The sequence below is a fragment of the Myxine glutinosa genome, chromosome 5, assembly GCF_964187855.1.
Source record: "Myxine glutinosa chromosome 5, kmMyxGlut1.1, whole genome shotgun sequence".
In the NCBI taxonomy this organism is placed as follows: Eukaryota; Metazoa; Chordata; class Myxini; order Myxiniformes; family Myxinidae; genus Myxine; species Myxine glutinosa.
The window spans coordinates 16,108,884-16,129,255 of NC_136265.1; the positions used below are offsets into that span (position 1 = coordinate 16,108,884).

At 43.0% G+C, this 20,372-nt stretch overlaps 1 protein-coding gene across 1 annotated transcript in view; it reads left to right on the top strand.

The window, feature by feature from the left end:
• The first annotated feature begins 8,371 nt into the window (after positions 1-8,371).
• Positions 8,372-20,372, top strand: part of LOC137427911 (indolethylamine N-methyltransferase-like) — a 28,601-nt gene continuing 16,600 nt past the window's right edge. Inside the window, exons 1-3 of the mRNA XM_068117720.2 lie at positions 8,372-8,541; positions 8,716-8,920; positions 16,015-16,219. Coding sequence (XP_067973821.2) covers positions 8,449-8,541; positions 8,716-8,920; positions 16,015-16,219 — 503 coding nt within the window. The 5' untranslated portion in view covers positions 8,372-8,448. The remainder of the gene's footprint in view (positions 8,542-8,715; positions 8,921-16,014; positions 16,220-20,372) is intronic.

The window sequence follows — 20,372 nt, forward strand, 5'->3', positions numbered from 1 at the left end:
GTAGTAGTAATAGTAGTAGTAGTAATAGTAGTAGTAGTAATAGTAGTAGTAATAGTAGTAGTAACAGTAGTAGTAATAGTAGTAGTTGTAATAGTAGTAGTAATAGTAGTAGTAATAGTAGTAGTAATAGTAGTAGTAGTAGTAATAGTAGTAGTAATAGTAGTAATAATGTTGAGGCCATATTAATTTTTCCGAGGCAATGTTTGCTTCACAAACGAACAGCATTTCTCGGCACAACCTTAATTTCATCCAACCGTTAATTCACCCCAGATCCACTTTTTTGAAATACAAACTTCTTTCTTGGAAATTCTAGCAGTGTCCATGTGTTTTATACCTTTCCCACCCCCCTTTCCATGCCTCCTCCCCCCCAAGCCCTCTCCCTCCCACAGATCTCCCGATGTCCCTGTTCTCTACTGTTGTACTTGTGTGCTTCCCTCTCTCTCCCCATCTTGTCTCCCATGTTTCTCCTTTTGTGATTAATGTTAGTTAAAAAATATAGCTCTTACACGAGGCTCGATCTTGTATACCCCCCAAAAAAAATACAAAAAAATAACCTATTGTCATAACAGGAGGATTCGCACACCTTGCCTACTGAGGTACGATTCTATTTATCCCATGGAACTGTGTACTCTCTTAATAAAGTGCCTCCCCACCTCAAATCCTCCAGGTCTGTTGCGTGGAAGTTCCGCAGGCTCAACTCGACATTGGAATTTGTCCAATTCTCCCAAATGGACAAGATCACCTTGTGTACAATGACAAACACATGAATAATATATTATTTCCCTTCCAAGGAACTCCAACGAGGGAGGCCTTCAGGGCCATCAAAGCCTGTGACGTTATTACCAACCTATGGTTGTTTGTCTGTACTCCATCCTTTTTAGATGCTGAACATCAAGCAAGGAAGCCGGAAGTACCATTGCTAAGAGTCTGGATGGGGTTCGAACCACTGACCTCGACTCAGAACGGATGTTGTTACCATTACATCACCGAGTCTGGTTCCCATTTCACTACAGACCGGGTCATCATTACACCGGGTTATGTAAGCGAGGCATTGGGTACACTTTTTGTACACTCTGTCGAGGCTCATATAAGAACTAAGACTCAGTCTCTTATGTGATGTGCATTACATTATTCTTGTTCGGACTGCAGGATTTGCTTGGCATGTTGGACTGCAAGTATCCTTCACTCTTCAAGCCACCATTTAATTTGTGAATGAAATTGGCAGAAATGTATATGGAGTACAGCATCCCATCGGTGGATCCAGAACTTTAAGGGGAATGATGGGGGAAGCGAACCTTGGGAAAGAAGAAGAAACTTCCCAGAGAACTGCATCAGCGGTTGCACTGCTCAACATATGAACACAGTGTCTTTTTCTTTTTCTTTTTTTTGTACACCGCACCTTTCCTGTGCCATCTCCAGGCATTGCAAATCGTCATTGCTGGGCACCGAAGGGGGCTCGGCAATGACGCACGCTGAAAGGGAGTACTCAGTTTTCACTCTGGTTGTTTTCATGTTTGTTACTTGCAAAATCGAAGATTTTTCAAGTATATTGGTCGGTTGTGTTTGTGACTCTGTCTGTTTGTTTGTTTGCTTGTTTGTTTGTTTGTCACCGGCCTACAGGTCACAATTTTCAACCGATCTTCACCAAACTTCACCAAATGGTAGAGTTGGTCAAAAGCCAGAAGCCCATTGTTTTTGGGGTCAATAGGTCAAAAGGTCAACATAGGCCATCATGTATCAACTTTGATATGTATCAACATCATGTATCAACAACCCACAACAGGGTCACCAACTTTGATAAATTTCTAAAATCCTCAATTTTCATCCGATTGACTTGAAATTTGAAGACCACTTGCATATGTGGTCACTGAATTCAACCACCAAGTATTTTTGAGGTCAACATAGGCCAAATTTCTAAAATCCTCAATTTTCATCCAATTGACTTAAAATTTGAAGAGGACTTGAATATCTGGTCACTGAATTCAACCACCAAGTATTCTTGAGGTCAATATAGGCCAAAAGGTCAACATAGGCTAAATTTCTAAAATCCTCAATTTTCATCCAATTGACTTGAAAATTGAAAAGCATTTGCACATCGAGTCACTAAATAGGGAAACGAACTATTTTTGAGGTCAAAAGGTCAAAGGTCAACTCAAGGTCAGCCTTCTGAAAAATCGTCAATTTTCATCCTGTTGACCCGAGCTTTGATCAAGATTGTAAATTTTAATCTTCATGAAATGGACAATTTGCTGTATCAATGGAAAACTTTTGGGGGGGGGGGGGGGGCAGATTTTGCAAGTATCGTGCTACGCATGACGTCTTCTTGTTTGTTTGTTTGGGCGATATCTCAGCCATCCTTTGAGCTAGGAAGCTGAAATTTCGGCACAGTAGTGAGCAAGTCCTTTGTCAAAAACGCTATTTTTTTGTTTTTTGATTAATAAATTAATTGATGAGTTATTTCATTATTAGCGATTAATTAAATGCTGATACATTTCCTTTCTTTTCTGGCCATTATCTCAGGCACCTTTTGAGTTAGGAAGCTGGCATTTGGACATGCCAATGACCAAGTGATTTGGCTGCAAAGGCTATTTTTGCTTTATTAATTAATCAATTAATTAATTAATCGATTAATTATTTAATTATTCGATTAATGACTAAAAATGTTTGTTTGTTTTAAGTTACAGATTCTGATGAAATGGTGGTGGTTTATGTGTTCTATCAGCGAATTGATAAAAAAAAAAAATTATGATTATTATTTATTTATTTTCATTATTAGTTATTTATTTATTTTATTTCTCATCTGGGCAATATCTCAGGCACCTTTTGAGTGAGGGAGCTGATATTTGGACATGACAATGACCAAGTGATTTGGCTGTAAAGGGTATTTTTGATTTATTGATTAATTAATTAATCGATTAATTATTTAATTATCCGATGAATGACTTAATTAATAATAATAAAATTAAGTTACAGATTCAGATGAAATGGTGGTGGTTTATGTGTTCTATTTGCCAATTGATTAATTATTTCTTTTTTATGATTATTATTTATTTATTTTCCTCATTAATCATTTATTTATTTTCTTTCTCACCTAGCCAATATCTCAGGCACCTTTTGAGCTAGGAAGCTGATATTTGGACATGACAATGACCAAGAGGGTATTTTTGATTTTTTGATTCATGAATTTATCGATTAATTATTTATTGATAAATGAATTAATTATTGTATTTTTTTATTAATGACTTATTTAATTAAATGTCTAAAAGTTACATCTTCGGATGAAGCACTAGTGGTTTAGTTATGCTATTTGCCAATTGATTAAGAAAATATTTAATGACAATCTTTTGTACACTGCACCTTTCCTATGCCATCTCCAGGCATTGCAAAACGTCATTGCCGGGCACCGAAGGGGGCTCGGCAGTGACGCACGCTGAAAGGGAGTACTCAGTTTTCACTCTGGTTGTTTGTTTTCTTGCTTTCTTGTTTGTTTTCTTGTTTGTTTGTCCAGGCGATATCTCAGCCATCCTTTGAGCTAGGAAGATGAAATTTCTGCACAATAGTGAGCAAGAGCTTTGTCAAAAACACTATTTTTTGTTTTTTGATTAATCAATTAATTGAGGAGTTATTTAATTATTAGCGATTAATTAAGTACTTATTTAATTAATCAAATTTCCTTTCTCTTCTGACCATTAACTCAGGCACCTTTTGAGTTAGGAAGCTGACATTTGGACATGCCAATGACCAGGTGATTTGGCCGCAAAGGCTATTTTTGATTTATTAATTAATCAATGAATCAATTAATCGATTAATTATTTAATTATTCGATTAATGACTAAATTTTTTATTTTTTTAAGTTACAGATTCTGATGAAATGGTGGTGGTTTATGTGTTCTCTGACCGAATTGATTAATAATTTAATTTTTTTATGATTATTATTTATTTATTTTCATTATTAATCATTTATTTATTTTCTTTCTCATTTGGCCAATATCTCAGGCACCTTTTCAGCTCGGAAGCTAATATTGGGACATGAGTGACCAAGTGATGTGGCTATCAAGGATATTTTTGATTTATTGATTAATGAATTAATCAATAAAGAGATTAATTATTTAATTATTCGATTAATTACTAAAAAAAAATTAAAAAATCAGTTACAGATTCTGATGAAATGGTGGTGGTTTATGTGTTCTGTGACCGAATTGATTAATAATTAATTTTTTTAATGCTTATTATTTATTTATTTTCATTATTAATCATTTATTTATTTTCTTTCTCATTTGGCCAATATCTCAGGCACCTTTTGAGCTGCGAAGCTAATATTTGGACATGACAGTGACCAAGTGATGTGGCTATCAAGGATATTTTTGATTTATTGATTAATCATTTAATCGATTAATTATTTATTGATTAATCAATTAATTATTTAATTTTGTATTAATGACTTATTTAATTAAATTTCTAAAAGATACATCTTCGGATGAAGCACTCGTGGTTTCGTTATGCTATTAGCCAATTGATTAAGAAAATATTTTGTGACAATCTTTTATTGATTTTAATGATACAATTAATGAATCAATCAGCGTGCACCTCTCCCTACCAATGCAGCCTCGATGAGCTGAACTGCAGTATTGCCGGGCGCCACAGGCGCCCCGGCAATGCCGCGCGCTGTAGGATATTTAATTATTTGGCATGGGGGCGGTGTACTTTGAATGTATCTGTACTTGTTCTTTTTTTTTTTTTGTATACAGGATCGAGGCTCGTGAAAGAGCTAACATTTATCACACAAAAAAACTGAGACACACAAAACATATAATAAGAGTATCGGTAAACAAGATGGGGAGAGAAGGGGAAGCACACAAACACAACATTTGAGAGCAGGGACATCGGGATATCTGTGGGAGGGCTTGGGGGGAGGAGGCGTGGGAAGGGTGGGAGGGGTGAGAGAAGTATAAAACACAAGGACACTGCAAGGACTTCCGGGAAGGAAGTTGGTATTTCAAAAAAGTGAATTTGGGGTGAAATTAGCAGGGGTAGAAAAGTTCAAGGTTTTGGATGGGCAAAGATAAGGGATGGTGGTGAACAGCTGTTTTAAAGACCTGGAGGGAGGAGTGGGATTGAAGAGAGTGGAGGAGTTTGTTCCAGAGGTGGGAGAAAAGAGGAATGAAGGAGTGAAGGTGAGCAGAGAGTCTTGATTTTGGCAGCTTAACCATAAGAGGGTTGCAGGCAGATCTTGTGCGACCTGTAGGAATATTTTGGGGGACAGATCCCAGAGAGAGCTGGGGGAGCAAGGCTGGAGAGGAGTCAGTAGAAGACAGAAAGACAACCAACCTGCCTGCGGTGAGTAAGTGAAAGGCCCTCGGAGTTAGCTTCATCGCGGGAGATTCCAATGATTTTGAAAGCTTTGGTTTCAACAGCGTGAAGCCGAGCTACGTGTGAGGCAGGAGCACCGGCCAAGAGGGGAGAACAGTATTCCATTGAGCTGCGGATGAAAGCCTTGTATGTGGTGAGCTCAGGTGTGCCAAGGAAGGACTTCGCACGACGGATGATGCCCAGTCGACGACTGGCTTTGGAGGCCAGATTTGCAATGTGGTTTTATGAGGAAAGATCATGGCAGATAGTGAGACCCAAAAGCTTGAGTGACAGAACTTCTTGGAGAGGATTATTCAGAAAGTGGATGGGAGGGTTGTGTATTCGGTCTTTTCGGATAGACATAGTAAGAGTGTGAGATTTGTCAGGATTGAAAGACATGTTCCACTTGTTTGACCAGTCTGTGATTTTGTCCAGGTCTGCAGAGAGTGAGGAGGCTGCAGATTGCCGATCTGAGGGGTGAGGAATGGAGCGACAGAGAGTGGAGTCATCAGCAAAGAGATGGAGAGGATTTTCAAGAGAGTCAGAGAGATCATTGATGAAGACCAGAAAAAGCACAGGGCCCAGAACACTGCCTTGGGGAACTCCAGCCTGAACAGGAAGGGGAGATGAGAGAAACCCATTCAGGGCCACACGTTGACTACGACTAGAGAGGAAGTCCGCAAGCGAAGCGTGGAGATTTCCATGGATACCATAGGAGGAGTGTTTGGTGAGCAGAGCGGGGTGCCACACCGTATTGAAGGCACGTGATATGTCAAGGGAGACAGCTCTAATTTCCTGTTTGGCATTGAGGACCTCCATCCATTGTTGAGACAGCAGGAGCAGCATGTCCAGAGTAGAGTGACCTGGTCTGAAACCAAATTGGTGATCAGAGATCAGCCATTTGAGAAGAGGAAAGATTTGATATCCGAAGCAATGATGGATTCCATGACTTTGCTGATAATTGGGAGAAGGCTGATTGGTCTGAAGTTGCAAGGATCTGTTTTTGCACATTTTTTGTGTAAAGCGGTGATGTTGGCTGATTTCCAAGCAGATGGCAGATGACGTTGAGCAAAAGAGAGGGTGAAGAGAACAGAGAGAGGGAGTGAAAGAGCGGAAGAACAGGATTTTAGGACCCGTGGGCTGATGCCATCAGGTCCAGTTCCAGAATCAGAGTCGAGGGTTGACAGAAACTTTTCCACCTTGTCAGGAGGAAAGGACACAGAGTCCAGGAGCAGCTGGGTACGACTGGGTACGGTGGGTACAGAGAGGGATGGGTTTGGGACACAAGATTTAGAGGCAAACACAGAGTTGAGGCATTCAGCTTTTTCACGTGCGGAGTCAGCCGTGTAGCCGTTTGAGGTGAGGGAGGGGATGGAGGGGAACAAACACTAGAAACGGATTTGACCAGACGCCACCATGATTTGGAAGAGTGAGACAGGTTTGAGAGTTCGGTCTTGAGAGTGGAGAGATATTGTTTCCTGGCTCTCCTGAGGAGGGACATACACTTGTTTTGGGCTTTGTGAAAGGAAATGAGATTTCCTTCCATTGGATTTGCTTTCCAGGAGGCGAAGGCAAATTGTTTCTGGGCAATTGCCTCACCACAAGATTCCGTGTACCATGGACGGGAGGAAGCGTATGACAACTGAAGGCGAGATGGAATAAATCTGTGCATGAGAGAGAGAGCAGTTTACTTTGGAAGAATTCCCAGGATGAGTTGATGTCCGAGGCGGTAGAGGTGGGAGGCTGCTTGAAGACCGTGCCAGTTGACCTGAGTGAAATGCCTTTGGCTACAAGTGCAGGTCCCAATGCCAGAATTTGAATGGCATGCCAATCTTTCACGACACGTGAAAGCCAATCTCTCTGCTGATGTTGCACCATGTCCAAAGTTGGAATGTCTACTGTAGGTTTTAAAATACGGAGTGGAACGTGGCCCACAGACGTGTCGACCCTTCCCAAATGGCATGGTCTCATCCCCCAATAACTGAGAAACAAATTAAATTATCTTTTTTAACTTATCATAACTAGCAACGGTACCCGCCCTACGGGCGGGGGCTTCAATTGTGAGGCCCAAATGAAAAGGCAAAATATCAGAAATTGAAGGCTTTTTAAATTTTAAACGATTCATATAAACATCCGTTAAATCATATCACACGCAAATCATCAAAATCTAAACAGTATTTGTAGAATTTCAATAAAAGCCACATCACTGTTCATATCGGTAAATATTATTCCATCCTGTTTGGAAAAACTGGAAAATTGAAAAATTGGGAAAACAATATAGCCTATTTTACTCTAGGGGGTCCCAGGATAACCCACCCAAAATTTTGTTGCGATCGGTTCAGCTGTTTTTGCGGTACCTGGGAACGGACGGACAGACAGACATTTGGTGAATTATAGTAAGATTATAAATAATTACATACTTTGCAGGAGGGGGAGGGGGGGGGCAAGTAATCAACTTTCTGATATACTTGAATATTCCACAGTTGCACTCTGCTTTTTTAACGAGCATCCTGATTCGCCAATACGAGCAGTGCAAATCAACAACAGCAGAGCTTGTCCACAAGAGGAGGTAAAAAGAAGGTAAATTCCCAAACTAGGGGGGTTTTGGGCATTTATATTGTCGACCCAACCCCACGAGTGCCATCGGCAACCCCTGATAAATGGGGGCGAAGGGAGAAAATAATAAAGGAAAAAGGTTGGAGGACCACCTGAAAATTTTAAATAAATTCACCTCGTTAGCAACTAGTGGAAAGGTTGTCCGAGTCGATATTGTTTTCAGAATGGACAATTTCAGACAATTGGAAGCTGTCTGTTGATAAGTGAGATGAGAGCAGTAAAAAAAGAACCACGACTTGTTCCTCGAAATGTGATGCTGTGAAAATAATAATGAAAGCGGATACTTTGGGCCCTGGGAGGATTCGGTTCCACCTTCTGAACCCCACGGAAGGAGATTACAACCAATGGGAGAAGTGACCAAAATATCCTCGGAAAAAGTTCCTCGGAAACCTGAAGGTTAAGGATTGTGGAAGGGGGATACAGGAGTAGTGGGGAGTACGAGAGGGGAGGTTATATTGGAAAGGGAAGGGGGATGCCTGGGTAATGGGATTCCTCCCTCCAGAAGTTTCCTTTGCTCAACAGCGGCACAAGATCTCAGCTGTTTTGTGGTGTCATGTGCTTGCTCTACATTTGCTGGTATATTGGGGATTTGGGAATGTGGGGAGGTAGATAGGTCACTCGTGACCCCTTCCCTCCCCCAGATCCACAGCCGGTTACATTTTTAGCCTTGTGGCTCCTTGTGCTAAGAACAAGAACAAATACAAAGTTGATCGACACAATATAAGTGAAGTCGTTTTGTGCACATCGCAGCCTGTGAAGATGGAGAGCCAGAGGGAGGTTGTGGAGAAGGGCAAAGACCTGTTACCAGTCCGGGAACCAGGACAAGACTATCACAAGTATTTCAATGCGAAGGAGTACAACAAGATGTACTACACCAACATTGAGGGACACGTGGGTGCTCATGGTGCCATGATGGAGTGCGTCATTCGCTTTTATCACAAGGTTTTCTCGCAAGGTTGGACCGTCGTGACTTGTGTTTGTCGATATTTTATTTGAGTGTTAAACTGATGTCGGATGATGGTTTAGTGGCCGATTTAACGAGTCTGTTACTTTGTGGCTACATCCAAGATCTAGAATGGCACTTTGTAGAATGTGTCCCTCCGCCAGGTTGAACACTTCACGTTTTGTATCCCATTGATAGGCCAGATCTGGATCCGGACCAACATATTGACCGAGTGTTGTCATAATCCGTCTGCAACTGTTTACGATATCGTGCTATCTCGTTTTTGGTCCTACCTCTCAAAGGTGAACACTCCAAAAATTCTAGTATCCGGATTCACATATTCGCCAAAATCGAATCAATTCATCCTTGTCACGGACATAATCTGTCCATCAAGTTTTGTCCGAATCTGTCCATAACTCTTTGAGATATCCTGCACTGTCAGGGCTGGGAAATAAATATATAAACAAACAAACAAACACGAAATGTCTGCGCTGGTTTGAACTTAAATTCATGAATTTTAATTCAGCCTATCTTCCAATGTTAAAGGATTATTTAAAACTAGAACACTCTTCGACATCACAACGTCGACCGATATGCCTCCACCCACACCATCACATCAATATAATACTTGTACCAAGTTTGATTTAAATCCATTCAACTGTTCTCAAGTGATCATATTTTTACCTGACATGACCTCTGACTTTGGGAACCCAAAATCTAATCAGTTCATCTTTACATCATTATACATAATTGTACCAAATTTGGTCAGAATCCCATCACTGGTTCACAGGTTATCGGGGTAACAGAATTTTTACTCAACATGACCTGTGGCCTTTGACCTTGTGACCCCGAAATCTAGAATGAATGCTGAATCTCACAGTTACTCTGCCCTCAGGGCATGAGACATAATGAATGCTGAATCTCAGTTACTCTGCCCTCAGGGCATGAGACATAATGAATGCTGAATCTCAGTTACTCTGCCCTCAGGGCATCAGACAGAATGAATGCTGAATCTTTCACTCTGCCCTTGGGGCATGAGACAGAATGAATGCTGAATTTCACAGTTACTCTGCCCTCAGGGCATGAGACAGAATGAATGCTGAATATCAGTTACTCTGCCATTGGGGAATGAAACAGAATGAATGCTGAATATCAGTTACTCTGCGCTTGGGGCATGAGACAGAATGAATGCTGAATATCAGTTACTCTGCCATTGGGGAATGAAACAGAATGAATGCTGAATATCAGTTACTCTGCCCTCAGGGCATGAGACATAATGAATGCTGAATCTCAGTTACTCTGCCCTTGGGGCATGAGACAGAATGAATGCTGAATATCAGTTACTCTGCCCTTGGGGCATGAGACAGAATGATTGCTGAATATCAGTTACTCTGCCCTTGGGGCATGAGACAGAATTAATGCTGAATCTCAGTTACTCTGCCCTCAGGGCATCAGACAGAATGAATGCTGAATCTTTCACTCTGCCCTTGGGGCATGAGACAATGAATGCTGAATCTCAGTTACTCTGCCCTCAGGGCATCAGACAGAATGAATGCTGAATCTTTCACTCTGCCCTTGGGGCATGAGACAGAATGAATGCTGAATTTCACAGTTACTCTGCCCTCAGGGCATGAGACAGAATGAATGCTGAATCTCAGTTACTCTGCCCTCAGGACATCAGACAGAATGAATGCTGAATCTTTCACTCTGCCCTTGGGGCATGAGACAGAATGAATGCTGAATATCAGTTACTCTGCCCTTGGGGCATGAGACAGAATGATTGCTGAATATCAGTTACTCTGCCCTTGGGGCATGAGACAGAATGAATGCTGAATATCAGTTACTCTGCCCTTGGGGCATGAGAAAGAATGATTGCTGAATATCAGTTACTCTGCCCTTGGGGCATGAGACAATGAATGAATGATGAATATCAGTTACTCTGCCCTTGGGGCATGAGAAAGAATGATTGCTGAATATCAGTTACTCTGCCCTTGGGGCATGAGACAGAATGAATGCTGAATATCAGTTACTCTGCCCTTGGGGCATGAGACAGAATGAATGCTGAATATCAGTTCCTCTGCCCTTGGGGCATGAGAAAGAATGATTGCTGAATATCAGTTACTCTGCCCTCAGGGCATGAGACAATGAATGCTGAATCTGTTACTCTGCCCTTGGGGCATGAGAAAGAATGAATGCTGAATCTCACAGTTACTCTGTCCTCAGTGCATGAGACAGAATGAATGCTGAATCTCAGTTACTCTGCCCTCAGTGCATGAGACAGAATGAATGCTGAATGGCACAGTTACTCTGCCCTCAGGGCATGAGAAAGAATTTTTTTTTTTTTTTTTTTTTTTGTATACTGAATCGAGGCTCGTGAAAGAGCTAACATTTATTTCACAAACAAATCAACCAGACAAACAAAATATATAAAAAGAGGGAGCTTAAGACGAGATGGGGAGAGAAGGTGAAGCACACAAACACAACATTTGAGAGCAGGGAGATGTGTGGGAGGGAGAGGGCTTGGGGGGAGGAGACATGGGAAGGGGGGGGGGGAGGGAGAAGTATAAAACACAAGCACGCCAAGGACTTCCAGGACAGAAGTTGGTATTTCAAAAAAGTGGATTTGGGGTGAAATTAGTGGGGGTAGAAAAGATCAAGATTTTGGATGGGGGAAGATAAGAGATGGTGGTGAACAGCTGTTTTAAAGACCTGGAGGGTGGAGTGGGATTGAAGATAGTGAGGGAGTTTGTTCCAGAGGCGGAAGAAAAGAGGAATGAAGGAGTGAAGGTGAGCAGAGAGTCTTGATTTTGGCAGTTTAACCATAAGAGGGTTGCAGGCAGATCTTGTGCGACCTGTAGGAATATTTGGGGGACAGAGCCCAGAGAGAGCAGGGGGGGCAAGGCCAGAGAGGAGTCGGTAGAAGACGGAAAGACCACCAACCTGCCTGCGGTGAGTGAGGGAAAGGCCCTTGGAGTTAGCTTCATTGCGGGAGATTCCAATGATTCTGAACGCTTTGGTTTCAACAGCGTGAAGACGAGCTAGGTGTGAGGCAGGAGCACCAGCCCAGAGGGGAGAGGAGTATTCCATTGAGCTGCGGATGAAAGCCTTGTATGTGGTGAGGAGCTCAGGTGGTGCCAAGGAAGGACTTCGCACGACGGAGGATGCCCTATCTTATTTGATTGATGCAACGTAGAGTCAACTATTGGAAACACAGCCTTACCTGGAACACAGAATAATGATATAACTATAGAGAGATCCTAAAGTGTCCGACGTGTTGTACATGGACTAACGAAGGTGCAATCTTTAATTAACAGCCAATTAAGGGGACATGTACACAGGGGTCATTTATAAGGGAATTTACTACTAAATTTACATGTGAAGGTTCTAAAAACCGCAACAATATGTTGTGTGCAAGAGACGAGATGGAAGGGAAGTAGTGTGAGAATGGTGAAGGGACAGAAATACAAGTTTGTGTGGCAAGGGTGCCCGGAGGGCGTGAATGGTGTTGGTGTCCTGTTTTCTGAGGAGTTTGTAGACAGTGTGGTGAGTGTGACTAGAGTGAGTGATAGGTTGGTGATGGTGAAAATGATGATTGGAAAGCTCTTGGTGAACGTCATCTCGGGATATGCTCCGCAGGTTGGCCGGAGCGATGAAGAGAAGGACAAGTTCTGGTGTGCGATAGAGAAGCTGATGGAAAACGTGAAAGATGAGGAAGTTGTTGTGGTAGGAGGAGACCTAAATGGACATGTGGGAAGGAGTATGGACGGTTTTGAGGGAGTTCATGGGGGTTACGGATATGGTGTGAGAAATGGAGAAGGTGAAAGGATTTTGGAGTTTGCTGATGGAGCTGATTTGTTGATTTGTAATACTCAGTTCCAGAAAGGGGATAATAAGCTTGTTACATACACGTCAGGTGGGTCGACGACAACCGTTGACTACCTGATGGTGAGTAGGCGAGATAGGGGGCACCTCCGGGACACAAAGGTGATCCCGGGGGTGGAGGCTGTTTGACAGCACCACTTGGTTGTCTGCGACATAAGGGTGAAAGGTGCGAGGAGAGCTCGCCGGGTGAAGTACCAACCGAGAATGAAGGTGTGGAGGTTGAAAGAGGTGACAGTTAGGGAGGCATTAATAGAGAGGCTGAGTAGGGTAGAGGATGATGTGGTTGAGCTTGAACATGGTTGGATGTCAATGAAAGATAGTCTGTTGGGAGCCGTTGGTGAGGTATGTGGATGGACAAAAGGACCACTGAGGCACTCGGAAACATGGTGGTGGGATGATGAAGTTGGAAAGAGGATTGACGAGAAGAGGAAGAAGTTCAAGGAGTGGCAGAAGGCGAAGGGTACGGGAGCAGAAAAAGCAGAGCATGAAAGTTATAAGGCAGCCAAGAAGGCTGCAAAGAACGAGGTAGCAAGAGGCATGTAGGAAAATGTTCGGAGAACGCTTGGATTCGGAAGAGGGTCAGAGAGCGGTATTCAGGATTGCAAAGCAGATAGCGAAAGAGAGGTGTGATGTGATGGGGGTGAGTTGCTTGAAGGGTGAAGTGGGACAAATCGTTGTGGACCCAGATGGAATTAAAGGAAGATGGAAAAGATATATGGAAATGCTGTTGAATACAGAGAATGAATGGGATGGCAACATAGAGAGTAACCCTTATGGTTAAACTGCCAAAATCAAGACTCTCTGCTCACCTTCACTCCTTCATTCCTCTTTTCTCCCGCCTCTGGAACAAACTCCCTCACTCTCTTCAATCCCACTCCTCCCTCCAGGTCTTTAAAACGGCTGTTCACCACCATCTCTTATCTTCCCCAATCCAAAACCTTGATCTTTTCTACCCCCGCTAATTTCACCCCAAATCCACTTTTTTGAGGTGACTTTTGACTTCTTTCCTGGAAGTCCCTTGGTGTCCTTGCGTTTTATACCTATCCTGCCTCCCCCCAGGCCCTCTCCCTCCCACACATCTCCCGATGTCCCTGCTCTCAAATGTTGTGTTTGTGTGCTTCCTCCCCTTCTCTCCCCATCATGTCGACCACCCCCCTTTTTATATACTTTGTTTGCTTGCTTGTTTGATTTGTTTGTTTGATAAATGTTGGCTCTTTCACGAGCCTCGACTTTGTATACAAAAAAAAAACAAAAAAAAAAAACAGTTTTAGGACCGGCAGAGAAGATAACTGGATAACTGAGAAGGAAGTTGAGGAAGCGATAAAAGCAATGAAGACTAGAAAAGCGGGAGGGCCGACGGGAGTTGTGGGAGATATGTTGAAGGGAGCAGGAAGTTGGGGTGTGAAGAGAATGACAGAGATCTGTAATCTGGTGGTGAAAGAAGGCCGCATTCCAGTGGATTGGGAACTGAGTACCCTCGTCCCTCTATACAAGGGGAAAGGTGACCCTCTGGAGTGTGGCTCGTAACGAGCGATAAAGTTATTGGAGCATGGAATGAAGGTATTGGAAAGGGTGTTGGAGAGGAGGATAAGGAAGAAAGTGAAGATCGACTAAATGCAGTTTGGATTTATGCCAGGAAGAGGAACGACAGACGCGCTTTTCATTGTGAGGCAGTTGCAGAAGTACATGGAGAAGAGGAAGAAGTTGTTTCTTGGGTTTGTTGATCTGGAGAAAGCATTCGATAGGGTTCCACGCGAAGTATTGACATGGGCATTGAGGAAGTTATTAGTGGAGGAATGGTTGATCAGAGTCGTGATGGCAATGTACAAAAGAGCGCGCACAGCTGAAAGGACGAAGGACGGGAACAGTGGTGAGTTTGAGGTGAAGGTGGGAGTGCATCAGGGGTCAGTACTAAGTCCACTACTATTTGTAGCTGTGATGGAGGTGCTGGCTCAGAACGTAAAGGAGGGTTTACCGTGGGAGCTGTTGTATGCAGATGATCTGGTGTTGATTGCGGAAAGTATGGATGGACTGAAGGAAAAGATGAACAAGTGGAAGGAATGTATGGAGACAAAAGGTCTGAAGGTGAATATAGGAAAGACGAATGTGATGGCAAGTGGTAAAGCATGTGGTGAGGTGGAAAGAACTGGAAAGTGGCCATGTGCTGTGTGCAGGAAGGGTGTCGGAGTGAACTCCATTCAATGTGCAATGTGCGCTGAGTGGGTTCATCAAAAATGTAGTGGTCTGAGAGGGTCATTAACCAGTGTGGCAGCTACATTCAAATGTAAGGTGTGCACAGAGGGAGCTGCAGATGGAGGAAATGTTGAGTTGGATCTTGGAGACGGCATGAAGCTGGAAGGTGTGAAAACATTTTGCTACCTCGGAGACATGCTGAATGGAGAAGGTGGATCAGACTCGGCAACGGTTGCTCAAGTGAGATGTGCAGGGAAGAAGTTTCGGGAACTGAGTTGCGTGCTGATGATGAGGGGAGTGTCGTTGAAGCTGAAGGGAAAGGTGTATGCTGCATGTGTGAGAAGTGTTGTGATTTATGGGAGCAAGACATGGGTCATTAATGTAGAGCAGCAACGAAGGCTGGAAAGGGTGGAAATGCGAATGGTTCGGTGGATGTGCGGAGGAGTATCGTTGAGAGAGAGGAAGACAAATGATGAATTGCGAAAGATGATAGGAATAGAGCCTGTGATGGATGCTGTGAAGAGGAACAGGTTGAGATGGTTTGGTCATGTGTTGAGGAAGGATGAAAGTGACTGGTTGAGAAGAGTGATGGAAATGAATGTAGAAGGAAGTGGAGGAGGGGGAAGACCGAGAAAGACTTGGCTAAAGATGGTGGAAGAAGAAATGCGGGCAAGGGGGTTAATTAACAAGGAGAGATGCAGAAAATAGGGCAAAATGGAGAAGATTGTCATGGGGACCGCAAGGCGAACCCCCGCTCTTGCAGGGAAAATGGCCTTAAAATGCATGTTGTTGTTGTTGTTCACTATAAAACCAGTGTTTTGCTTATCTGCAAGTCATCGTTGTTTCGAACGCCATCATACATCAGACTGCACAATCGCTTGGTTTTTTTTTTTTTTTTTTTTTTACATTTAGCAAGAAGCGAGTTTGTGGATGTGTCGATGAGTGCTCTGGAGAATGGTATGAGGAGACGTGCAGTATTGATTACACAGATGTAGTCTTTCTCTTAAGTATAGATGTCTGTGTTGTTCAAGGTGTACGTGGGCAGCGCTTGCTGGACGTGGGATCGGGTCCCACCATCTACCAGGTCCTAAGCGCCTGTGAGAACTTCGAAGAGATCTACCTGTCCGATTACATCGAGCAAAACCGGCAGCAGTTGCAATGCTGGCTCGAAGCTTCTCCAGATGCCTTCGACTGGAACCACATCATCAAATATGTTTGCAAATTGGAGGAAAACGAGTAAGTCCTGGTGCATTGAAGACTTTTTATTTGGTTTATAATATGGCGATTTAATTAAAGCGGTGTATAAACACAACAGGAAGTGTCACCCCCATCCATCCACCCCACTTTTTTTCCCCCACACTTGCAGACATTAAAGATCCAACAATGATTTTTGAAAAGTACAATTCTGGTGGGCGGTGTACTTGCCAGTCTTCACAGGAGACTGGTGTTGGCTTAGCGGTTACGGTGCCGGCTTGGGATCCTAGGATCCTGGGTTGGAATCCCAGTCGATCGCTGAATTAACGCCAGGGGGGTTGACTCAGCCTGTCATCCTTCCGAAGTCGGCAAATTGAGTACCAGTTCACTGGTAATATCCTGTGTGTCGCAAAAGGCGACTAACAGGGTTGGCGGCAGGAAGGGCATCCGGCCATAAAACATTGCTTCAAAAAGGGGACCACGGTGCCCGAAAAAGGCCAACCCGTGCTCTGCGGGGAAAAATGGCCTTTAAAGGTGGTTCTACAGGAGAGCTCGAATGGGAAAAGACAAAACAGAAATTGTTGAGGATATAAATGTCTTTTCATTTCAGGATAAGCTGGATCTGCATTGGTGGAATCGATGATTTCTGACCGCTCGCCCTCAGCGCATGCACAGCAAAATGTTTTGTTAAGTTGCACTCAACCTCGATGTGCAGACTAGGATGATCACAGGACTACTCCTACCTTCCCGCACACTGGAGTGATCTGATATCAGAAGAGAAAAGAAAGAGATAGAATGATCAGATAAAAAGAGAAAATCAAACTTGTTGGCCTGTGAACTGTTCTCATCTGAACCGATGGCTCAGCCAGGTTCATATCGAGCATATGTATCATATATATCAACTAGAACGACACTCTTTGATGTCACGGTGTCGACCGATATGCATGCGCCCACATTATTACATCAATATACATAATTGTACGAAGTTTGTTCAAAATCTCATCACTGGTTCACAAGTTGGCACGGAAACATAATTTTTATTTCACATGACCTCTGACCTTTGACCGCTTGCCCCCAAAATCTAATCAGTTCACCTTTTCATAATTATACATACCTGTACCAAGTTTGACTGAGATCCCTTCAGATATTCTTAAGTTATAGTGGTAACAAAATAATTGTAAGTTAACATGACCTCTAATCTTTGACCTCTTGACCGCAAAATCGAATCAGTTTATTTTTGCATCATAAATAACGGTCATTATACCAAGTCTCACTTTGTCATTATACCAAGTTTGGTGAAAATCCCATTACTGGTTCACAAGTAATAGCTCGGTAACATAATTTTTACCTGATGGGACGTCTGACATTTGACCTTTGATCTCTTGACCTCAACATATAATCAGTTGATATTTACATCATTATACATACCTGTAACAAGTTTGAATTAGATCCCTTCAGCCGTTTTCAAGTTCTAAATGTATTAAACGTTGACCTTTGACCTCTTGACCCCAAAATCAAATCAGTTCATCTTTGCAGCATAATACATACTTGTACCAACTTTGGTCAGAATCCCATCACTGGTTCACAAGTTATCACGGTAACAGGATTTTTACCGAACATGACCTCTGACCTCCATGCAAGCTGCGTCGCCAACTGTGCCTCTCTCTCCGTGTCACTCCCTTTCTTTTTCCAAGCAGCCGTTAACTGAACTGCATGTGAGATAAACTTATAGGCCCTGTGCCGAGCATTCTCGTGGAGACATTAACTGCAGACTTCTTCAATGCAGATTCGCCCCATACGTCAGCCCCAATGGCTGGCTATTTCAATGTAGATTTGCCATACCTGCACATTTTCATGACTTGAACTGTAAAGCACTTGTATGTGCTTTGGAAATACATGTAAGCAGAGGATATACGAACAGTAATACGTACAAGCAGAGGTTTGAATATGGGAGGACAAAACAGTAGGGTAGGGAAAACAAAACAAATATCTCACTGTACATACACAAAGCACATCTATTGCACAAATTAATATTACTAGGGCATTGCCCGTACTATATCTATATCTAAAATTATATCCCCCCCCTCTATTTACATGAAATGGTTTGGTCCAAAGCGAACGGCTTGCGAGTACGGTGACAATCCCCCCCCTCTATTTACATGCAATGGTTTGGTCCAAAGCGAACGGCTTCCGGAGTTTGGTAAAGAAATCGCCATCGCGTGCACAAACGCGCAGGAAAGCGAATGAATCGCAAATTCGGTTTTATTAGTTTTAGAACATAGTTTAACGCCAACATAGTTTGCAAACGTGAAATAAATGAATACGCTCTCAAATGTGCCATCCGAGGCAGAGTGTGTCCGCCACGTTCGGCACACGCGATCGTTCGCTGCTCTCTGATTGGTTGAATCGTTTTTTGGACATAGCTCGGTAAGTAATTGTCCGATTAATATGAAACCTTGAAAAGGCACATCCTCGGGTCCCCAGCAATATACCTGGCAAGTTAAAAGTATATCGGACCCGTGGTTGTCGAGAAACAGCGGTCACAGACAAACAGACGTACAAACGTACAGACAGAGATTACTGGAATTGTAGATAGATGTCACACTTATCGAAACAAATGCCAAGAAATAACTATCATTCGACTAAACAGATTTATTAATCCATAAAATCATTCCCACAACAATATGATATATACACAAAGAATTAAGTTAAGCACCCCTACACAACGAATTAAGGTAAGCACCCCCTAATATATATTCTTTGTGTATATGTATACATTGGCATATATTCTAAGGTATGTGAGATCAAATAATGATTGGTATGACATTAGCAATTATCCATTGATGAAATTGAGTGATCAAAGTGAAAAAAAGTGATTGGTTGAGTCAGTGATCCGATCACGTGGGTCCTACACACGTTATTGACGCAAAGATCGCTAGAGGTCTTCTCAGAACAATGACTGTACGTTAGAAAACATAAACGTCATCCACACTGTCCGTGATGGACCTATAGCTCCATACTTAAATTGAGGTGAAAATATGCCTAAAATTCCCAAAAAATTTCACCTTAAATTATTCAGAATAAAATATTGAAAACGGCATGAGTGTTATGTTTTTATGTGACCATAATATCACTTCTCCAGAAAATATAGCAATATCATGGGTATATTACACTGTTTTGACGACAACAAACTTGTAATGTGCGAGGTTGTAAAAAAACGGGGGGGGTGCTTAACTTAATTCTTTGTGTATATATATATTGTTACGGATCTCAAACGTCGGCCTTTTCCCCTTACCAAGAGGGGGTTAATCCCCTTGTCTGTTACTGACCGACGTGATCCTGAAGTTACCCGGTTCCTTCCGGTCGGTATTAGGTAGTGTTGCTGGTCAATTTGGTCCTGTTACCTAATTACCAACACCGACCGTGAAGCAAGGAGATAACCTCCCACCCGAGCCGCAGCGTTAGTGGATACGCCGAGCGAAGCGAGCCGCAACTCGGGCCGTTAACAAAGACTAGACCCGATTATAGCGGTTCCAATCGTGCCACGTTTACCCAATGAGAGAAAGGACGGATGCGATCGGACAAGAGGAAACCAGAGAATAGGAAGAACATAGATTGATTTATTAACAAATATACAGAAAGAAGAGGAAACAAAAGAATGTACAGGATAGGAAGAAGAAGAAGCAGAACACAGGGCAGTCTTAAAACAGTCTTATCCTTAATAACCCAGACAAACGTACACACTCACACGGGGATTGTAGATGGTGGATGGTCAGGTAGAGGGTCCGGCGATGGGGTCCAGGCTCCGGTCCAGCGGGCGAAACACGGCAGGCAGCTCCGCGTGTAGTTGAGCGCGACCGGACAGTTTTATATAGCGGGGGGAAGCTGGTGTCCTGCGTACGTAATATATGCACACTCGTGCCAAACGCACCCTCTCCAATGTTCTCTTTGACAGCGCGCCGTATATCTCTTCTTCAAGTCCCTTGATCAGCGCCGGGTGCACGCGAGTCCTTTAAGAGTCCTGTGTAGGCCAGCTCTCTCACACAGTCCTTTTACAATGCGCGCGCCTCCAACCAGTCCTTGTAACGAGCGCGCCTCCAACAAGTCCTGTAAGCAGTCCTTTCTCATGAGCGCCGCTGAATAAGTCCCTGAAAGGGCTTTGCGTTCGCGCTTACATAACTCGACCAGCGATCAC